The sequence below is a fragment of the Sesamum indicum genome, linkage group LG12 (assembly GCF_026168435.1).
Source record: "Sesamum indicum cultivar Baizhima isolate 11 linkage group LG12, ASM2616843v1, whole genome shotgun sequence".
NCBI classification, from domain to species: Eukaryota; Viridiplantae; Streptophyta; class Magnoliopsida; order Lamiales; family Pedaliaceae; genus Sesamum; species Sesamum indicum.
Genome location: NC_142668.1, coordinates 18712920 through 18726932, shown reverse-complemented (window position 1 = coordinate 18726932; position 14013 = coordinate 18712920). Strand labels below are relative to the sequence as shown.

Genomic DNA, 14013 nt, shown 5'->3' with positions numbered 1-14013 from the left:
AACAACATACAATAAAAGTTAACTCAAAATATTCACATTTGATACAAGTCAATAATTATATTTATAGCATGTCGGGTAACAGATTTCAGGTCAGTAACATTTACATACCATGTTATAGTAATAAGATGCAAGGAACTCCAATAGAAGCTTTTATGTACACGAACAACTGTCCAGACATGCATGAAATGGTATGGCCCATCCGCCATTCATGCAAGGATTTTTATGCACTTGCTGAGATAGAGACAGCATTAAGCTCAACGCGCTTCTTGCCTTCATTTTGAGGTTCAACTATAACAGTTGCATGAGCCTCTTCCTGCAAATATTTATCACCTCCCACACGAGAAACAGAAATTGAACCCACCAAAGGCTTTCTCTCTACCATATCTTCTCCGTGGTCTTGATCTTGGTCTTCCCCAACAATTTCCCATTCCTCTTTGAGAGAAGTAACTTCCAACCCTTTTGTTCTGATGGTTTCAATGTCAAAGGCAGTAGGTAGAATTACATAGTCATTTAGGGGATTGTAGAAAGGATCATGATCAGCCTTCAGCCAATGCTTGAGAATTCTGAACACATGACGATCACAAAGGATTCCCCGGTGGTCACCAGGGACTCCAACTCTTGCTTCTGCACGAAGCCCATCTGCCTACAGAACAATAAGCAATGCCATGATCAGAATAACACCTAAGTTCACTTATGTTCCTCTGCTGTTTTGTTATATTTCATGAGCTAATGGCCACAAGTACTTCTGTGACCCATTTCCAGCTACTAAAACAAGTCCAAATTTGGTTTTAGATGCAAAAAGTTGAAACAGCTTACTTTTGAAGATTCCACTGGAACAGTTCCATCACCATCCACATATATGTAATTCCCCTTCAAAAGTTAGCAAAAACAATATTTGAGCAACGCTTAAAAATTTATACGTCTATATGGAGTGTATCACATCAAACAATATGAAAATGCATAATCAAATAAAGGAAATGAAAAGAAAGACAAGTAGTATAGAAAGATCTAAAAAAGAATTTACCACAAGAGTAGGTAATTGTTGCAACTCGGATACAGGGGCATCCTGGCTTCCATAACTGCAACATAGTAACTCATAAAATAGGATTACAACCCAAGTTCCTATGTGTTTGAGATGTGTAGAATTTTGTTCCAGAATTGAAAGGATTTTCCTTACCAAACACTGTGAGGCGTCTTATAATTTGTGCCATAAATATTGTAGAATTTAATTTGACCGGGGACCTCAGCACAGCTCATCAACTTGCGTGTCGCATTAGCCCATTTTAAAATCTCTGTATTGAATGGTAATGAAATATCTGCACCATCATAAGTGACCTGCACAAAAGCGAAACAAACGATGTAAATTGGTCTAATATCATTGAGCATACTAGAAAAATTCGCACAAGTTCCAGTTTGATAATTAATATATTACATGTCCAGAAACTCCTTCAAAGCTCCTTTAAATTATTTGCGAATATTCATTGTGTGACATAAATCATCTATGGGTAAAACTACAACGACAGTATAAGACAGCTGCATTTCAAGACATTCAACTTTGCAGATCATCAAAAAGTATCTATTATTATAAATCCAGGTTTAATTTGTTTCATTTTACTCCTAAAAATAGCAGAGTTCTAGCTCACCTTATTGACTGAAAGAGCTTCCATAAAGATAGGTATAGATTCTGCCGGAGGGTAAGACTCAAGCATTATCCTGGAATTTCCGTCACCATCACATTTCTGTCTCCAGATTTCAAGACGTGGAATGTGTTCCCATTTAAAATCTAAACAGGCCATCAGTTCGTATATTGAAGGGCATTCAATCAGCTGATCAGATAAGACATTAGCAATTATTTTCAGAGAACAGATAATATAATGAAAGAATACTATAGCAATAGGATCTGTCTCTTTCAGATTAATACAGAGACCAAGTAAGTGAAGTTACATAATAAAATCCAACCCAAACCAAGAAAGAACCGAGTCGTGGAATTTTAACAGAAAAATAATACCGAGTCCCATGCATCAATTTTCAAAGACCAAACAAGAGCTTTGCTAATACACATTTATCAGTAAAGTAAGAACGCAAAGGTCAAAATTCAACGAACAGAAAGACTATGGATGGACATGGAACAATTATAGTAGGAGGAGATTGAAGAGGTGGAAAGCAACAACAGAAGTTGAAAACAAGGTAATTGACTCCATACCAGTTGGTGCATACTCCACTTTGAAATAAAAAAATTCTGTTCCCACCCTTCGACAAATGATGCACCATTCAAAAGTGTGGAGGTTATATATCCAGGTGCACCTGTTGAAATTCGACAACAAGCGTTTATATTATTAATCTTTAATAGTGAGGTCAAATATTCAAAAAATGTTAAAATATAGGGAGTATATATACTTGCTTCAGTTTAATACAGCACAAGGAGAAAACTGGATGAAAAATTGAATGAGACACAAGTAGTGGAACTTACATGCGCTACAGAGGACCATACCTTAAAATGGAATCACATGAATAAATATATTTGCACTGTGATCACGGCTTATATGAACAAAACCAACAAGTATTATTCAAAGTCCAAATTTTTGTACCAGGAAATACTTTTACTCCGGAAAACCAGCTTAAGAATCATAAATGCAGTTCCAGAATTATCCTTAAACTAAACAATGACAATATGAGTGTAGGACCTTTACACAACAACTGAAACAATCAGCAATCAATGGCTGGCATCAGCTTCTGCCACTAAAAACATGAGATGCTGGAAATTCAGTGTTCCCAACAACAAAGATCAAAAGATAGATGGAAACAACGATATTACTTGACCTCATAAACAAAGCTCTGTGTTTTTATGATGGTTCTCTTTCTTAACTAGACATCGATAACAGATTGTCGAACACTTCTAATCTCATTACAAGAATACAAGTGTAGGGTTCCCCTTTGCATATTACAAAGCAATAGTTTAAAGAGCCACAAACCTCGAAAAGGTGCAGCTATTGCGATCCAATTCTTCACATACTTCTCAAAGATCTACAAAATAATACCATCACTATTAGTTACCCAAATTGTGAGACAAAAGAGACACACAATGAGATAATAGTGCATCAAAGACGTAAACCAGTGACAAAAGCTGGAAAACAAAAATAGAATGGGAAGTTCAAGAAGAATGAGAATATTACATCAGTATGCAGACTCATAAAACATTTAACCAGAAGACCACCCATAGAATGACTTATTATGGTTATTTTTCTTCCACCAGATGCAGTGTACACAGCTTCAAGCTTTGACGCCAGGCGCTCCAGTGTTCCCTGATACCTGGAAAATATATACATTATATATAAGAAAATCATAAGAGTTGAGATGGAATCTTAAAAAGAAAACATTCCAGGCAGCTCAAAATAGCTGTAAATAGCTGGCAAAATCTTAAAAAGCAGTAACGGCAGGACCATCTAAGATTAATTTTGGATAAATCTATCATCAAAATCAACCATTTAGATCCAATATTCAACCACTGTAATTTGGATTCTAGGATTTCCAATCCCAGGTCAGCAAGGCTGTTAAAGTAGGTAAATGAGCATGGGCAATCTTTGTAGATTTACTATCCAGAAATAGGATATCATAAACATTAACTTCCCACAAACTTCAGGCTCTATGTATTTATATTACAGGGAGACCATGGCTAAAACATAGGTTCTAAGATTCTCAACAACGATAAATGAATGCAATACGTCACCTCAAAATGGTGATATTTGTACAAAACTATATTTTAGCATGAAAACGATCTGGAGAGTCAACTAATATGGTCAACGTTCGGCATTTACCGATTGCTTTGGCGGAAATCATATCCAAATCCAAAGAGTGTTGTTCCCTCTTGGTAGCCCCATTTGAGAAATTCAACTATCATGTCATGAAAATAATATACACAATCACTACCAATCACCTGCAAATGCAGACAGGAAGAGGATTTGAGGTCAACAGTGAAAATACAACAGAACCTGTGAAGAAAGCAATCATGAATGACCTAAATGACCGATCGATAGAGGAACATTAACAAACGCAAGCCGTATATATGGCAGACAACCTACAACATAAACAGAATTAAGTGAAATACTCACCATGTCAGGATCCAACATGTCGATAGCGTACAAGCCATATCGGTCTTGGGGAACCTCAATATGTGTATCAGTATCTAGGGTCACAGATCTACCTGTTACAAGCATGTTTTAGCACTCCAGAAAATGTACATAGCAACAGAAACAATAAGAAAATTAAGGGACGCACGTCTCCTACACATCTGTAGATTTACCACACATACATGAGATATTGCATGGCATGCAAGGAGTTGCTGAATAGAAAATAACAACTGAAGAGATGGTGGCTAATATCACACCTTTGAGATTGAGGTCGTGAGAATTATTCTTAAAATATATTACATCTTAATTATGCATTTCAGCATATTTTCTCCAGAAATTGAAGACTGCACTACTGACTACCTTCTTATGTCTGCAAAAAATATTTTTCCAAATCGATATCTACTTAATGTATATCAGTTAACAGGTCCAAGAAGCATGGCGTCCACAGACGACATGCTTACTTTTTGACAAATGCCATATAACCAAGTCTATACAATGTTAAGTCCTCGCATTCTGTCCTGAATTTTGCAACTTTATGCACAGTCAACAATTTTGCAATCTATAAGAACGCATAAAACAACTGAAACCAAAGACAATTTATCACGCCCAGGGAGTATGTGCAATACCCCGTGTCTTAACCTTTTGACAAATCTCGATATCAAGAATAATTTCATATATCCAATTAAACTTTCAGATACTTGTGCTATGCTGGAGTCTTGAATTTGGTTATATTTTACCTTTTCCTCACTGGAATCTAAGAACCAAACTAGGCCTGTTCTCAGAAACAACACGAGGACAATCCTTTTGAGTCTGATTGTCACTTTGTTTTTTTTTTTGGGTTTCTTTGTTTTTTCTATGAGAACCATATCAAGAATCCAAGAATTCACAATTATCCCAGAGAACAACAGGGACAGATGAAGAATAGACGACTAAGAATTCAAGAAATTAAAAAGTATTACCCAATAAATGAAAATAAAGCTAAAGAAATTCATCTGTAAATTCAAGAAACTGGAGAAATTGCAGAATATTGACCAGTGGCAGGATCGAAGCGAGACCATAGCTTGTCCCGAAACTCGTGATCGGCCGCAAGAATCCGCACCCAGACCCGCTCCTTTTTACCTGTCTTGTTATCGACTGCATTGAGAATAGAACCGGCGATGCCAGGCACGAGGAGAACTGGGTCGAGCGTGGGGTCGACGTAGGACTGTTCCTTGCTGTTCTTGCTGATCAACTTCAACAGATGCTCGACAGACTTCACTATGTCGTCCAACAACACCGCCATCTCCAATCAAAACAATTTCATATATTTCTCAGCCTCCAAAGGGAAAGAAACTAACCCTAGTCCGTTTGAGTAACTCCTGCAGTTGGCTACGTAGAGAAAGGATTGTGGAGAGGATAAGAAATTTTGCTTTTTCGATTTTTGAGGGAAATCTTGGGGGTTGGTGGTGACGATGAAGTTGAGTGGCAGAGGAAGCCGTGAAGATGATGATGAGGAGAGGAATGGTAGAAACAAGAAAGATAATATTGAAAATTGGTTGTGGGTTGTTGAGGCAATTACCTTTTCACCCTTCCGTGGAGTGTTGAATATATTGAGTGAAAATTTCAGATGCAGGAGCACGACACATTAAAAACGCTTGATAAGTATGGAAATGCTAAACCTGGGTGGGCACGACTTTACTTGCACTTTAACGTTAATAATAAGAAAACTATTATATATAATATGTATATATGAATGCATACACCTCTTCATATTCATTTTTAATATCCACTATGTTATACCCTTTTGTATCCCCCATTATGATTTGTAATTATAATGATTTATGGTGTATTTTGTAACCACATTTTTGTGGTCTATAAATACCACCATGTATTTCATTTGTATATAGTCTTTGGAGAGAATAATAAAGTGATTTTGGAGAGAAATACATATACATTTTACTTTATATTCTATTAGGAGTGATAGGCCAATAAACTTAGAATTTCTCTAAGTTTATAACACGTTATCAGCACGACGTTACGTTACGATCGATCAAGGTAAAATGTTAATTTTATTAGTATAATTTTTATTCTTTGTTCTTTTACCTCTACAATATCATAGTTACTTGTATCCTTGAATATTTCATAATAAAATATGAGTAATTATATTATATAATTCAATGTCTCCTGAAGTAGACATATATATATAAATTCTTGATTTTATCCCCTGAAGTGGATGTGATATTGCCTCCAGAAGCAGGCATACAATTCTTGATTTTATCCCCTGAAGTGGATATGTTCTATAAAATTTCATTGCTTCCTGAAGTAAGTAATGAGTTAAAATCATCTCCAGTAGTAGGTGAAATATTTTATACCAACTATGTGCAATATCATCCCTGAAGCGATGATAAGTATATGTTTAATTTTCTCACCACCTGAAGTGGTTTGAGATAATGGCTTGATCAAGAAGCCCGATGCTTCTTCGTTTATTTATTTGATTTCTGATAATTTTTCGATAACATAGTTTTGTTTCATATGCCCATGTATGTATTTTACATGTTTTGCTAGTATATGCAACAAAATTTATTTATTAAGAAAATGATTTGGCATGAATACCATTTAATTGCTATTTGTAACATTATAAGATTTAAGGCAAACATTTTATTTAATTCCATGTACACATGCCATTATAATTCATACTAATTACATGGTAACTTAATGTTAGTAATATTTCATGTCATTTTTACTTTATATCATATGTAATACATATTATTTTACTTTTATGTATATGTTGAATATTATGCTAAAAGTGCATATTAAACTTGTTGTAGCTTAATGGCCAATCTCACAAAATTGGATTTCGTTGCTCTTGATGTTTCTGGAAAAAACTACCTATCATGGGTTCTTGATGCCGAACTACATTTGGCAAGTAGCAAATTGGGAGAAACAATAAAAGAAAATACTGTTGCTTCTGAGCAAGACTGTGCTAAAGCAATGATTTTGCTTCGTCATCATCTTCATGAGAGCCTGAAGTCTCAATATTTAACAGTCAAAAGTCCTTTTCAACTCTGGAAGAGTTTAAAGGATCGATTTGACCATCAAAAGACTGTAATCTTACCACGTGCAAGATATGAGTGGATACAATTGCGACTGCAAGATTTCAAAACGATTGCTGAATATAATTCTGAAATGTTTCGAATTGTATCAAAGTTGAGGTTATGTGGAGAAGATGTGACGGATGAACAAATGTTGGAAAAAACATTTTCTACTTTTCATGCATCCAACCTTGTACTCCAGCAGCAGTACAGGGAACGTGGGTTCAAAACCTATTCAGAGTTGATTTCATGCATGCTTGTTGCAGAAGAAAATAATCAACTTTTGTTGAATAACCATCACACCCGACCCACTGGTTCCAAGCCACTTCCTGAAATTTCAGCAGCATTGCCTGAAGCAAATGCTACTTCTTCACGAAAGGGGCATGGTCGTTACCATGGCTCACCACGGGGCCATTCTTATGGTCGTGGTCGTGGCGGTCGCGGCCGTGGTCGTGGTCGCGGTAATGGTCGTGGTAATACATGGATTAATCCCAATATTCAAAAGAACAATAGGAACAAGGCAAAGAATCAACAAGAGAAAACTACAAATGAAGATTTTTGCTATAGATGTGGGATGTCTGGACATTGGTCCCGTACCTGTCGTACGGCACAACATCTGGTCAAATTATACCAGGCTTCTGTAAAAGCGAAAGGTAAAGAAGTTGAGACTAATTTTGTTGAGGCTGGAATCTCAGACAATACCCACATGGATGCTTCAGATTTTTTTTCAGTCTATTGAAAATGAAGATAAAAATCTCCCTGAGCTGCCCCTACAGTTTGGTGACATTACTGAGGATTTTGACATGCTTGTTGATTAGATTTATCTCATGTCATTAGTATGTTTCTATTATTCAGTTACGTTTACTTTCATTGATAGGGTATTTCTTTAATCTTGTAATGTTTTTATATTTTATGAATGAAGTGTTTTTTTTACTTATTATATGTCTATTTCATTTATATAGAATGGATCAAGCCATTACAAATCTCAATGACAAGGAACATTGTCTTGTTGATAGTGCCACTACACATACAATTTTGAGAAACAAGAAATTTTTCTCAAGTTTGTTAATGACAAGAACAAATGTGAGTACTATTTCAGGAGTTAGTAATCTTATTGAAGGCTCCGGAAGAGCTACAATCTTGTTACCTGAAGGAACAAGATTACATATCAATGATGCCTTATATTCGAGTAAATCACAAAGGAACTTATTGAGTTTCAAGGATATTCGACAAAATGGTTTTCATATTGAAACCATGAATGAAAATGGTATCGAATATCTGTACCTTACAACATATAAAACTGGCCAGAAGCAAGTTTTAGAAAGAATGAGAACATATAGTTCTGGTTTATATGGCACATTGATAAGCTCCGTTGAAACACATAGTATCACTAACCCGAAGTTAGCTGATCAAAGTATTTTTACTTTGTGGCATGATAGACTTGGCCACCCAGGTAAAACAATGATGTATAGGATCATTGAAAATTCACATGGACACCCACTAAAGGACCTGAAGTTCCTTGTTAAAAGCAATTTCATATGTTCGGCTTGTTCTCTTGGAAAATTAATTACAAAGCCATCTATGACAAAAGTGAATGTAGAATCTCCTATGTTTCTTGAACGAATTCAAGGAGACATATGCGGGCCAATAACACCGTCATGTGGGCCATTTAAATACTTTATGGTGTTGATTGACGCATCAACACGTTGGTCACATATAAGCTTGTTGTCAACACGAAATGTTGCTTTTGCAAGACTGTTAGCCCAAATTATTAAATTGAGGGCTCATTTTCCTGATTATCCTATTAAAAGGATACGGCTAGATAATGCGGGAGAATTTACTTCTAAATCCTTCAATGATTATTGTCAATCAATTGGGATAGTTGTTGAGCATCCAGTTGCTCATGTACATACTCAAAACGGCCTGGCAGAGTCGTTAATTAAGCGGTTACAATTAATAGCTAGACCCTTATTGATGAGGTCAAAATTGCCTTCATCGGCATGGGGGCATGCAATTTTGCATGCAGCGGCTCTAATTCGTCTTAGACCTACCGCTTACCATAAATTTTCTCCATTACAATTGGTCTCCGGAAGAGAACCAAATATATCTCATTTAAAGGTGTTTGGTTGTGCGGTGTATGTCCCGATACCCCCTCCTCAACGAACTAAAATGGGGCCACAACGGAGATTGGGAATTTATGTTGGTTTTGAATCTCCCTCAATTATTAAGTACCTTGAACCAATGACCGGTGATCAATTCACTGCTAGGTACTTGGATTGTCAATTTAATGAGACAGTATTCCCGGCATTAGGGGGAGTAGATAAGGAGATTAAAAGGAAAGATATTGCATGGAATGCAACATCTATGTCTTTTATGGATCCACGGACAAATGATAGTGAACTTGAAGTTCAACGGATCATACATTTGCAAAGTGTTGCAAATAGGCTACCAGAAGCATTGATAGATACCAAAAAGGTCACAAAATCACATATTCCGGCTGAAAATGTTCCAGCTCGTTTAGAAGTCCCTGAAGCGATTTTTAATAAATCAAATGCATCTGAGTCACAAATACGCCGGAAGCGTGGTAGACCACTTGGCTCTAAAGATGCAAATCCTCGAAAGAGAAAGGAACATATCATCTCAATTAATCACGATGCTAATGTGACCACTAGTGTCTCTAAGGATAAAATCCCTGAAGCGGTTTTATCTGATGACTCCAAAAGCAATGAGCAAGATCTCGAGGACAGTTACGAGATGTCTATTAACTATGCTCATAACAGTTTAGGTTGGTATCGTAAAGAAATTGAAATGAATGATATTTTTGCCTATTCTGTAGCCGTCCAAATCATGGATGAAGATGAAAATGATCCTCAAACTATGGAGGAATGTAGACATCGAAATGATTGGAAAAGTTGGAAAAAGGCCATACAAGATGAGCTAGACTCGCTAAATAAGCGAGAAGTATTTGGACCTATAACTCCAACACCAAAAGGTGTCAAACCTGTTGGGTATAAGTGGGTGTTCATACGCAAGAGAAATGAACGAAATGAAGTTGTAAGGTACAAAGCTAGACTTGTGGCCCAAGGCTTTACTCAAAAGCCCGGAATTGATTTTACTGAAACATATTCACCTGTAGTGGATGCTACCACACTTAGATTTTTAATCAGTTTATCAGTAATTGAACAACTGCAAATGCAGCTTATGGATGTGGTAACTGCATATCTGTATGGGTCATTGGATACAGATATCTATATGAGAATCCCTGAAGGATTAAAATTGCCTGAAGTATTACAGTCAAATTCTTGTCATATGTACTCCATCAAATTGAAAAGGTCCTTGTACGGACTTAAACAATCAGGACGTATGTGGTACAATCGTCTTAGTGAGTACTTAATAAAGAAAGGATTTTGCCATAATCAAATAAGTCCATGTTTATTCATAAAGAGGACAGAGTCGGGATTTGTAATCATAGCTGTGTATGTTGATGATTTGAATATTATTGGATCTCCTGAAGAGATTCGACAAGCAGTTAATTACTTAAAAAGTGAGTTTGAGATGAAAGATTTAGGCACTACAAAGTATTGTCTCGGCCTGCAGTTCGAACATACTATGGGTGGAATTTTCATTCATCAATCGAACTATATAGAAAAAGTCCTTAAGCGTTTTCATATGGACAAAGCTCATCCATTGAGTACACCTATGGTAGTTCGATCGCTTGATGTTAATAAAGATCCATTTCGTCCTCCAGCACATAACGATGAGATTTTAGGTCCAGAAGTACCATATCTCAGTGCAATTGGTGCATTGATGTATCTTGCTAATAATACCCGACCAGATATAGCATTTTCTGTTAATCTACTAGCAAGATATAGTTCAACACCAACAAAGAGACACTGGAATGGTGTTAAACACGTTCTACGTTATTTACGTGGAACAAGTGACATGGGACTATATTTTGAAAGGCATGATGATGCCAAAACAACCAAATTAGTTGGTTATTCAGATGCAGGGTATTTATCTGATCCACATAAAGCTATATCTCAATCTGGTTATGTATTCATGTATGGTGGAACTGCTATTTCATGGCGTTCAACCAAACAGACTTTGGTAGCCACCTCATCAAATCATGCAGAATTAATTGCATTATACGAGGCTGGGCGTGAATGTGTATGGCTTAGGTCACTAATACATTATGTGCATGAATCATGTGGACTGGAATCAATCGAGAAGAGTCCCACAGTAATATATGAAGACAATGCAGCATGCATCGCCCAAATCAAGGATGGTTATATTAAAGGCGACAGAACCAAGCACATATTACCAAAATTTTTCTCCACTCACGAGCTTCAAGTGGAAGGCAAAGTTGATGTTAAACAAATTTCATCAAGTCAGAACTTAGCAGATTTGTTTACGAAGGCGTTACCAACAAAGGTGTTCAAACAACTCGTACGTAATATTGGCATGCGACACCTGAAAGATATCTGCTTCAATTGAGGGGGAGATTATACAACTGTACTCTTTTCCTTAGCCTTGGTTTTTATCCCATTGGGTTTTTTCAGGCAAGGTTTTTAACGAGGCAGGATGTATATAATAAAGAGGTATGCATTCAAGGGGGAGTATTATATATAATATGTATATATGAATGCATACACCTCTTCATATTCATTTTTAATATCCACTATGTTATACCCTTTTGTATCCCCCATTATGATTTGTAATTATAATGATTTATGGTGTATTTTGTAACCACATTTTTGTGGTCTATAAATACCACCATGTATTTCATTTGTATATAGTCTTTGGAGAGAATAATAAAGTGATTTTGGAGAGAAATACATATACATTTTACTTTATATTCTATTAGGAGTGATAGGCCAATAAACTTAGAATTTCTCTAAGTTTATAACAAAAACCTGTTATGTTAACTTTCTTCCTCAAAAATTAAAAAAGATAAAGAAAACGTTGACTTTTTCACATAATCACAACGGATCCATCCACACCTTAACATTTGAACGAACGCACATACACACAACTGTCGACGGACATAGAGATTGGCAGGCATGCGGCCACTCTCAGTGACGCCCAGCAGTAATTATTGTTCTCCCGCAACACAGGTATGACTTCTACTGTGAGGCACCCTATCTTCTCTCATCCTTAACAAGTGACGCCCGCTGCGTTTCAAGGTATTTCAGCGGAAGCGAATGAGGATTTTGGGGGACTATGGAAACTGGCGGAAAGAAGAGGTGAAATTGTTGAAATTATTGGGTCCACCGCTTGTGGCTGCAGTCGTAGCCTTATCTCCTATCTCTAACCCCCCTGGTAATAATGTCACATATCCTCTCTATTTCAATTTCTTTGCGCAAGAAGAATATATGTATAGCCAGCCAATAAATCGGTTTTAACAATAAAATTCAGTGTCAATGGGAGAAACAGTAGATGTTGATAAGGGAGGCAGCTTGTTCAGCCGAGCTTGCATCGGATGCCACGCAGCCGGAGGAAACATAATACAGCCCGTGAGTACTTTACCTAATTTAATTACCCGGGCGAAAATACGCTTAGCCTCCACTCCACATTAATTATAAACATACATATAACAGTCTACCTCGGTTGTCTTTGCATTGCAGGGCGCAACACTTTTCTCGAAAGACCTACAGAGGTAAGGTAGCACATATTTTTAATGTTTGGCGAGGCAGGTATTCAAGCATGCATGTAATATGTGATGTGCAGAAACGGAGTTGAAACAGAGGAGGAAATATACAGAATCACATACTATGGCAAAGGAAGAATGCCGGTAGGTTGATTCAGATGATGAAGAAGAAGATGTGTATGTATTTCAATGCCGTTAACATGGGATTAATGCCCTGTTGATGCAGGGGTTTGGTGAGAATTGCACACCTAGAGGTCAGTGCACGTTCGGACCCCGACTGCGAGAAGATGAGATTCGGTTGTTGGCGGAATTCGTGAAGTCGCAGGCTGAACAAGGTTGGCCTAACGTAGAATAGAAGAAACTCAGCCCAATATTGGTTTAAGATTTAATATTATTATTATTTTTTTTTTGTACCACCACCACCACCACCAGTTTTATTATATTGTTGTAGCGAGATTTAATTCTCGTATCCTTCCTGTTTAATATTGTGATAAAGGCCGCTTAGATTCTGGGCCGATCCACATGTTGACTGAACATTTCAGCCCAATTGTTGGAGTCGAACTGGAAGGCGACTAACGTCCTTAATCGATTAATCTTATTCTTTGGGATCGACAAAACTTACCATAATGGCCCAAATAAATGTATGGAGGATATCAGAATGCAATGTCCCAAGGGCAACATTAAATTGTCATGAAATGACGAACTAAATCAGTTTAGGGAATGAGTATGAATATACTTGCAACACACTTTCCTAATCTTGAATTTAGCAATAAAAATAATATATTATTCATTTAAATAATTAAAAAAATATACTAAAGTAGTATCGTTAATTGAATTCGAAGTTGAAGCATAAATGAGTGAGAGATGGGATGATGGTATTTGCAGAATGTAGAGTGAGGGTGGGTGGGGTTTGGGAATACAATATTTAAGATCCAAAGAGGTAGAGCGATGAGGCGGGAATCAGACAAAATCCTGCACTGAATAATCAATTCGCCCGCTCTTCTTTCAATGTGTGTTTTTGAAGCTACTTTCTTTGTGGTTCTCCCCCATGAAAGAAAAAGGATAATGAATGATGGGCCATTAATAAAAACAGTAGAGGGCAACAGAAATAAAAGCAAAAGACCAAAAAAATAATGGAACGTAGAAAAGGTGAGTCGGGACAGGCTTT

At 36.7% G+C, this 14013-nt stretch overlaps 3 protein-coding genes across 4 annotated transcripts; 2 read left to right on the top strand and 1 right to left on the bottom strand.

The window, feature by feature from the left end:
- Positions 1 to 37: 37 nt before the first annotated feature.
- LOC105175869 (alpha/beta-Hydrolases superfamily protein) lies at positions 38 to 5679 on the bottom strand. Its single transcript, XM_011098493.3, has 11 exons — positions 5160 to 5679; positions 4110 to 4201; positions 3816 to 3934; positions 3174 to 3309; positions 2973 to 3024; positions 2204 to 2304; positions 1644 to 1826; positions 1178 to 1335; positions 1025 to 1079; positions 817 to 870; positions 38 to 643 (listed from the first exon to the last, which is right to left on the bottom strand). The coding sequence occupies exons 1-11, from the start codon at positions 5407 to 5409 to the stop codon at positions 221 to 223; spliced, it is 1623 nt and encodes a 540-aa protein (XP_011096795.1). The 5' UTR covers positions 5410 to 5679; the 3' UTR covers positions 38 to 220.
- Positions 5680 to 5860: 181 nt separating this feature from the next.
- On the top strand, positions 5861 to 7937 carry LOC148784953 (uncharacterized). Its single transcript, XM_088876030.1, has 2 exons — positions 5861 to 6161; positions 6935 to 7937. The coding sequence occupies exon 2, from the start codon at positions 6939 to 6941 to the stop codon at positions 7935 to 7937; it is 999 nt and encodes a 332-aa protein (XP_088732156.1). The 5' UTR covers positions 5861 to 6161; positions 6935 to 6938.
- Positions 7938 to 12151: 4214 nt separating this feature from the next.
- On the top strand, positions 12152 to 13443 carry CYTC6A (Cytochrome c). 2 transcript variants are annotated; one of them, XM_011098492.3, is made up of 6 exons: positions 12152 to 12312; positions 12391 to 12517; positions 12614 to 12711; positions 12823 to 12854; positions 12926 to 12989; positions 13072 to 13443. In XM_011098492.3, the coding sequence occupies exons 1-6, from the start codon at positions 12259 to 12261 to the stop codon at positions 13198 to 13200; spliced, it is 504 nt and encodes a 167-aa protein (XP_011096794.1). In that variant the 5' UTR covers positions 12152 to 12258; the 3' UTR covers positions 13201 to 13443. The 2 variants fall into 2 exon arrangements, with proteins under 2 accessions (XP_011096794.1, XP_011096793.1); XM_011098491.3 differs by having other exon boundaries at positions 12162 to 12312; positions 12382 to 12517.
- The last annotated feature ends 570 nt before the right edge of the window (positions 13444 to 14013 follow it).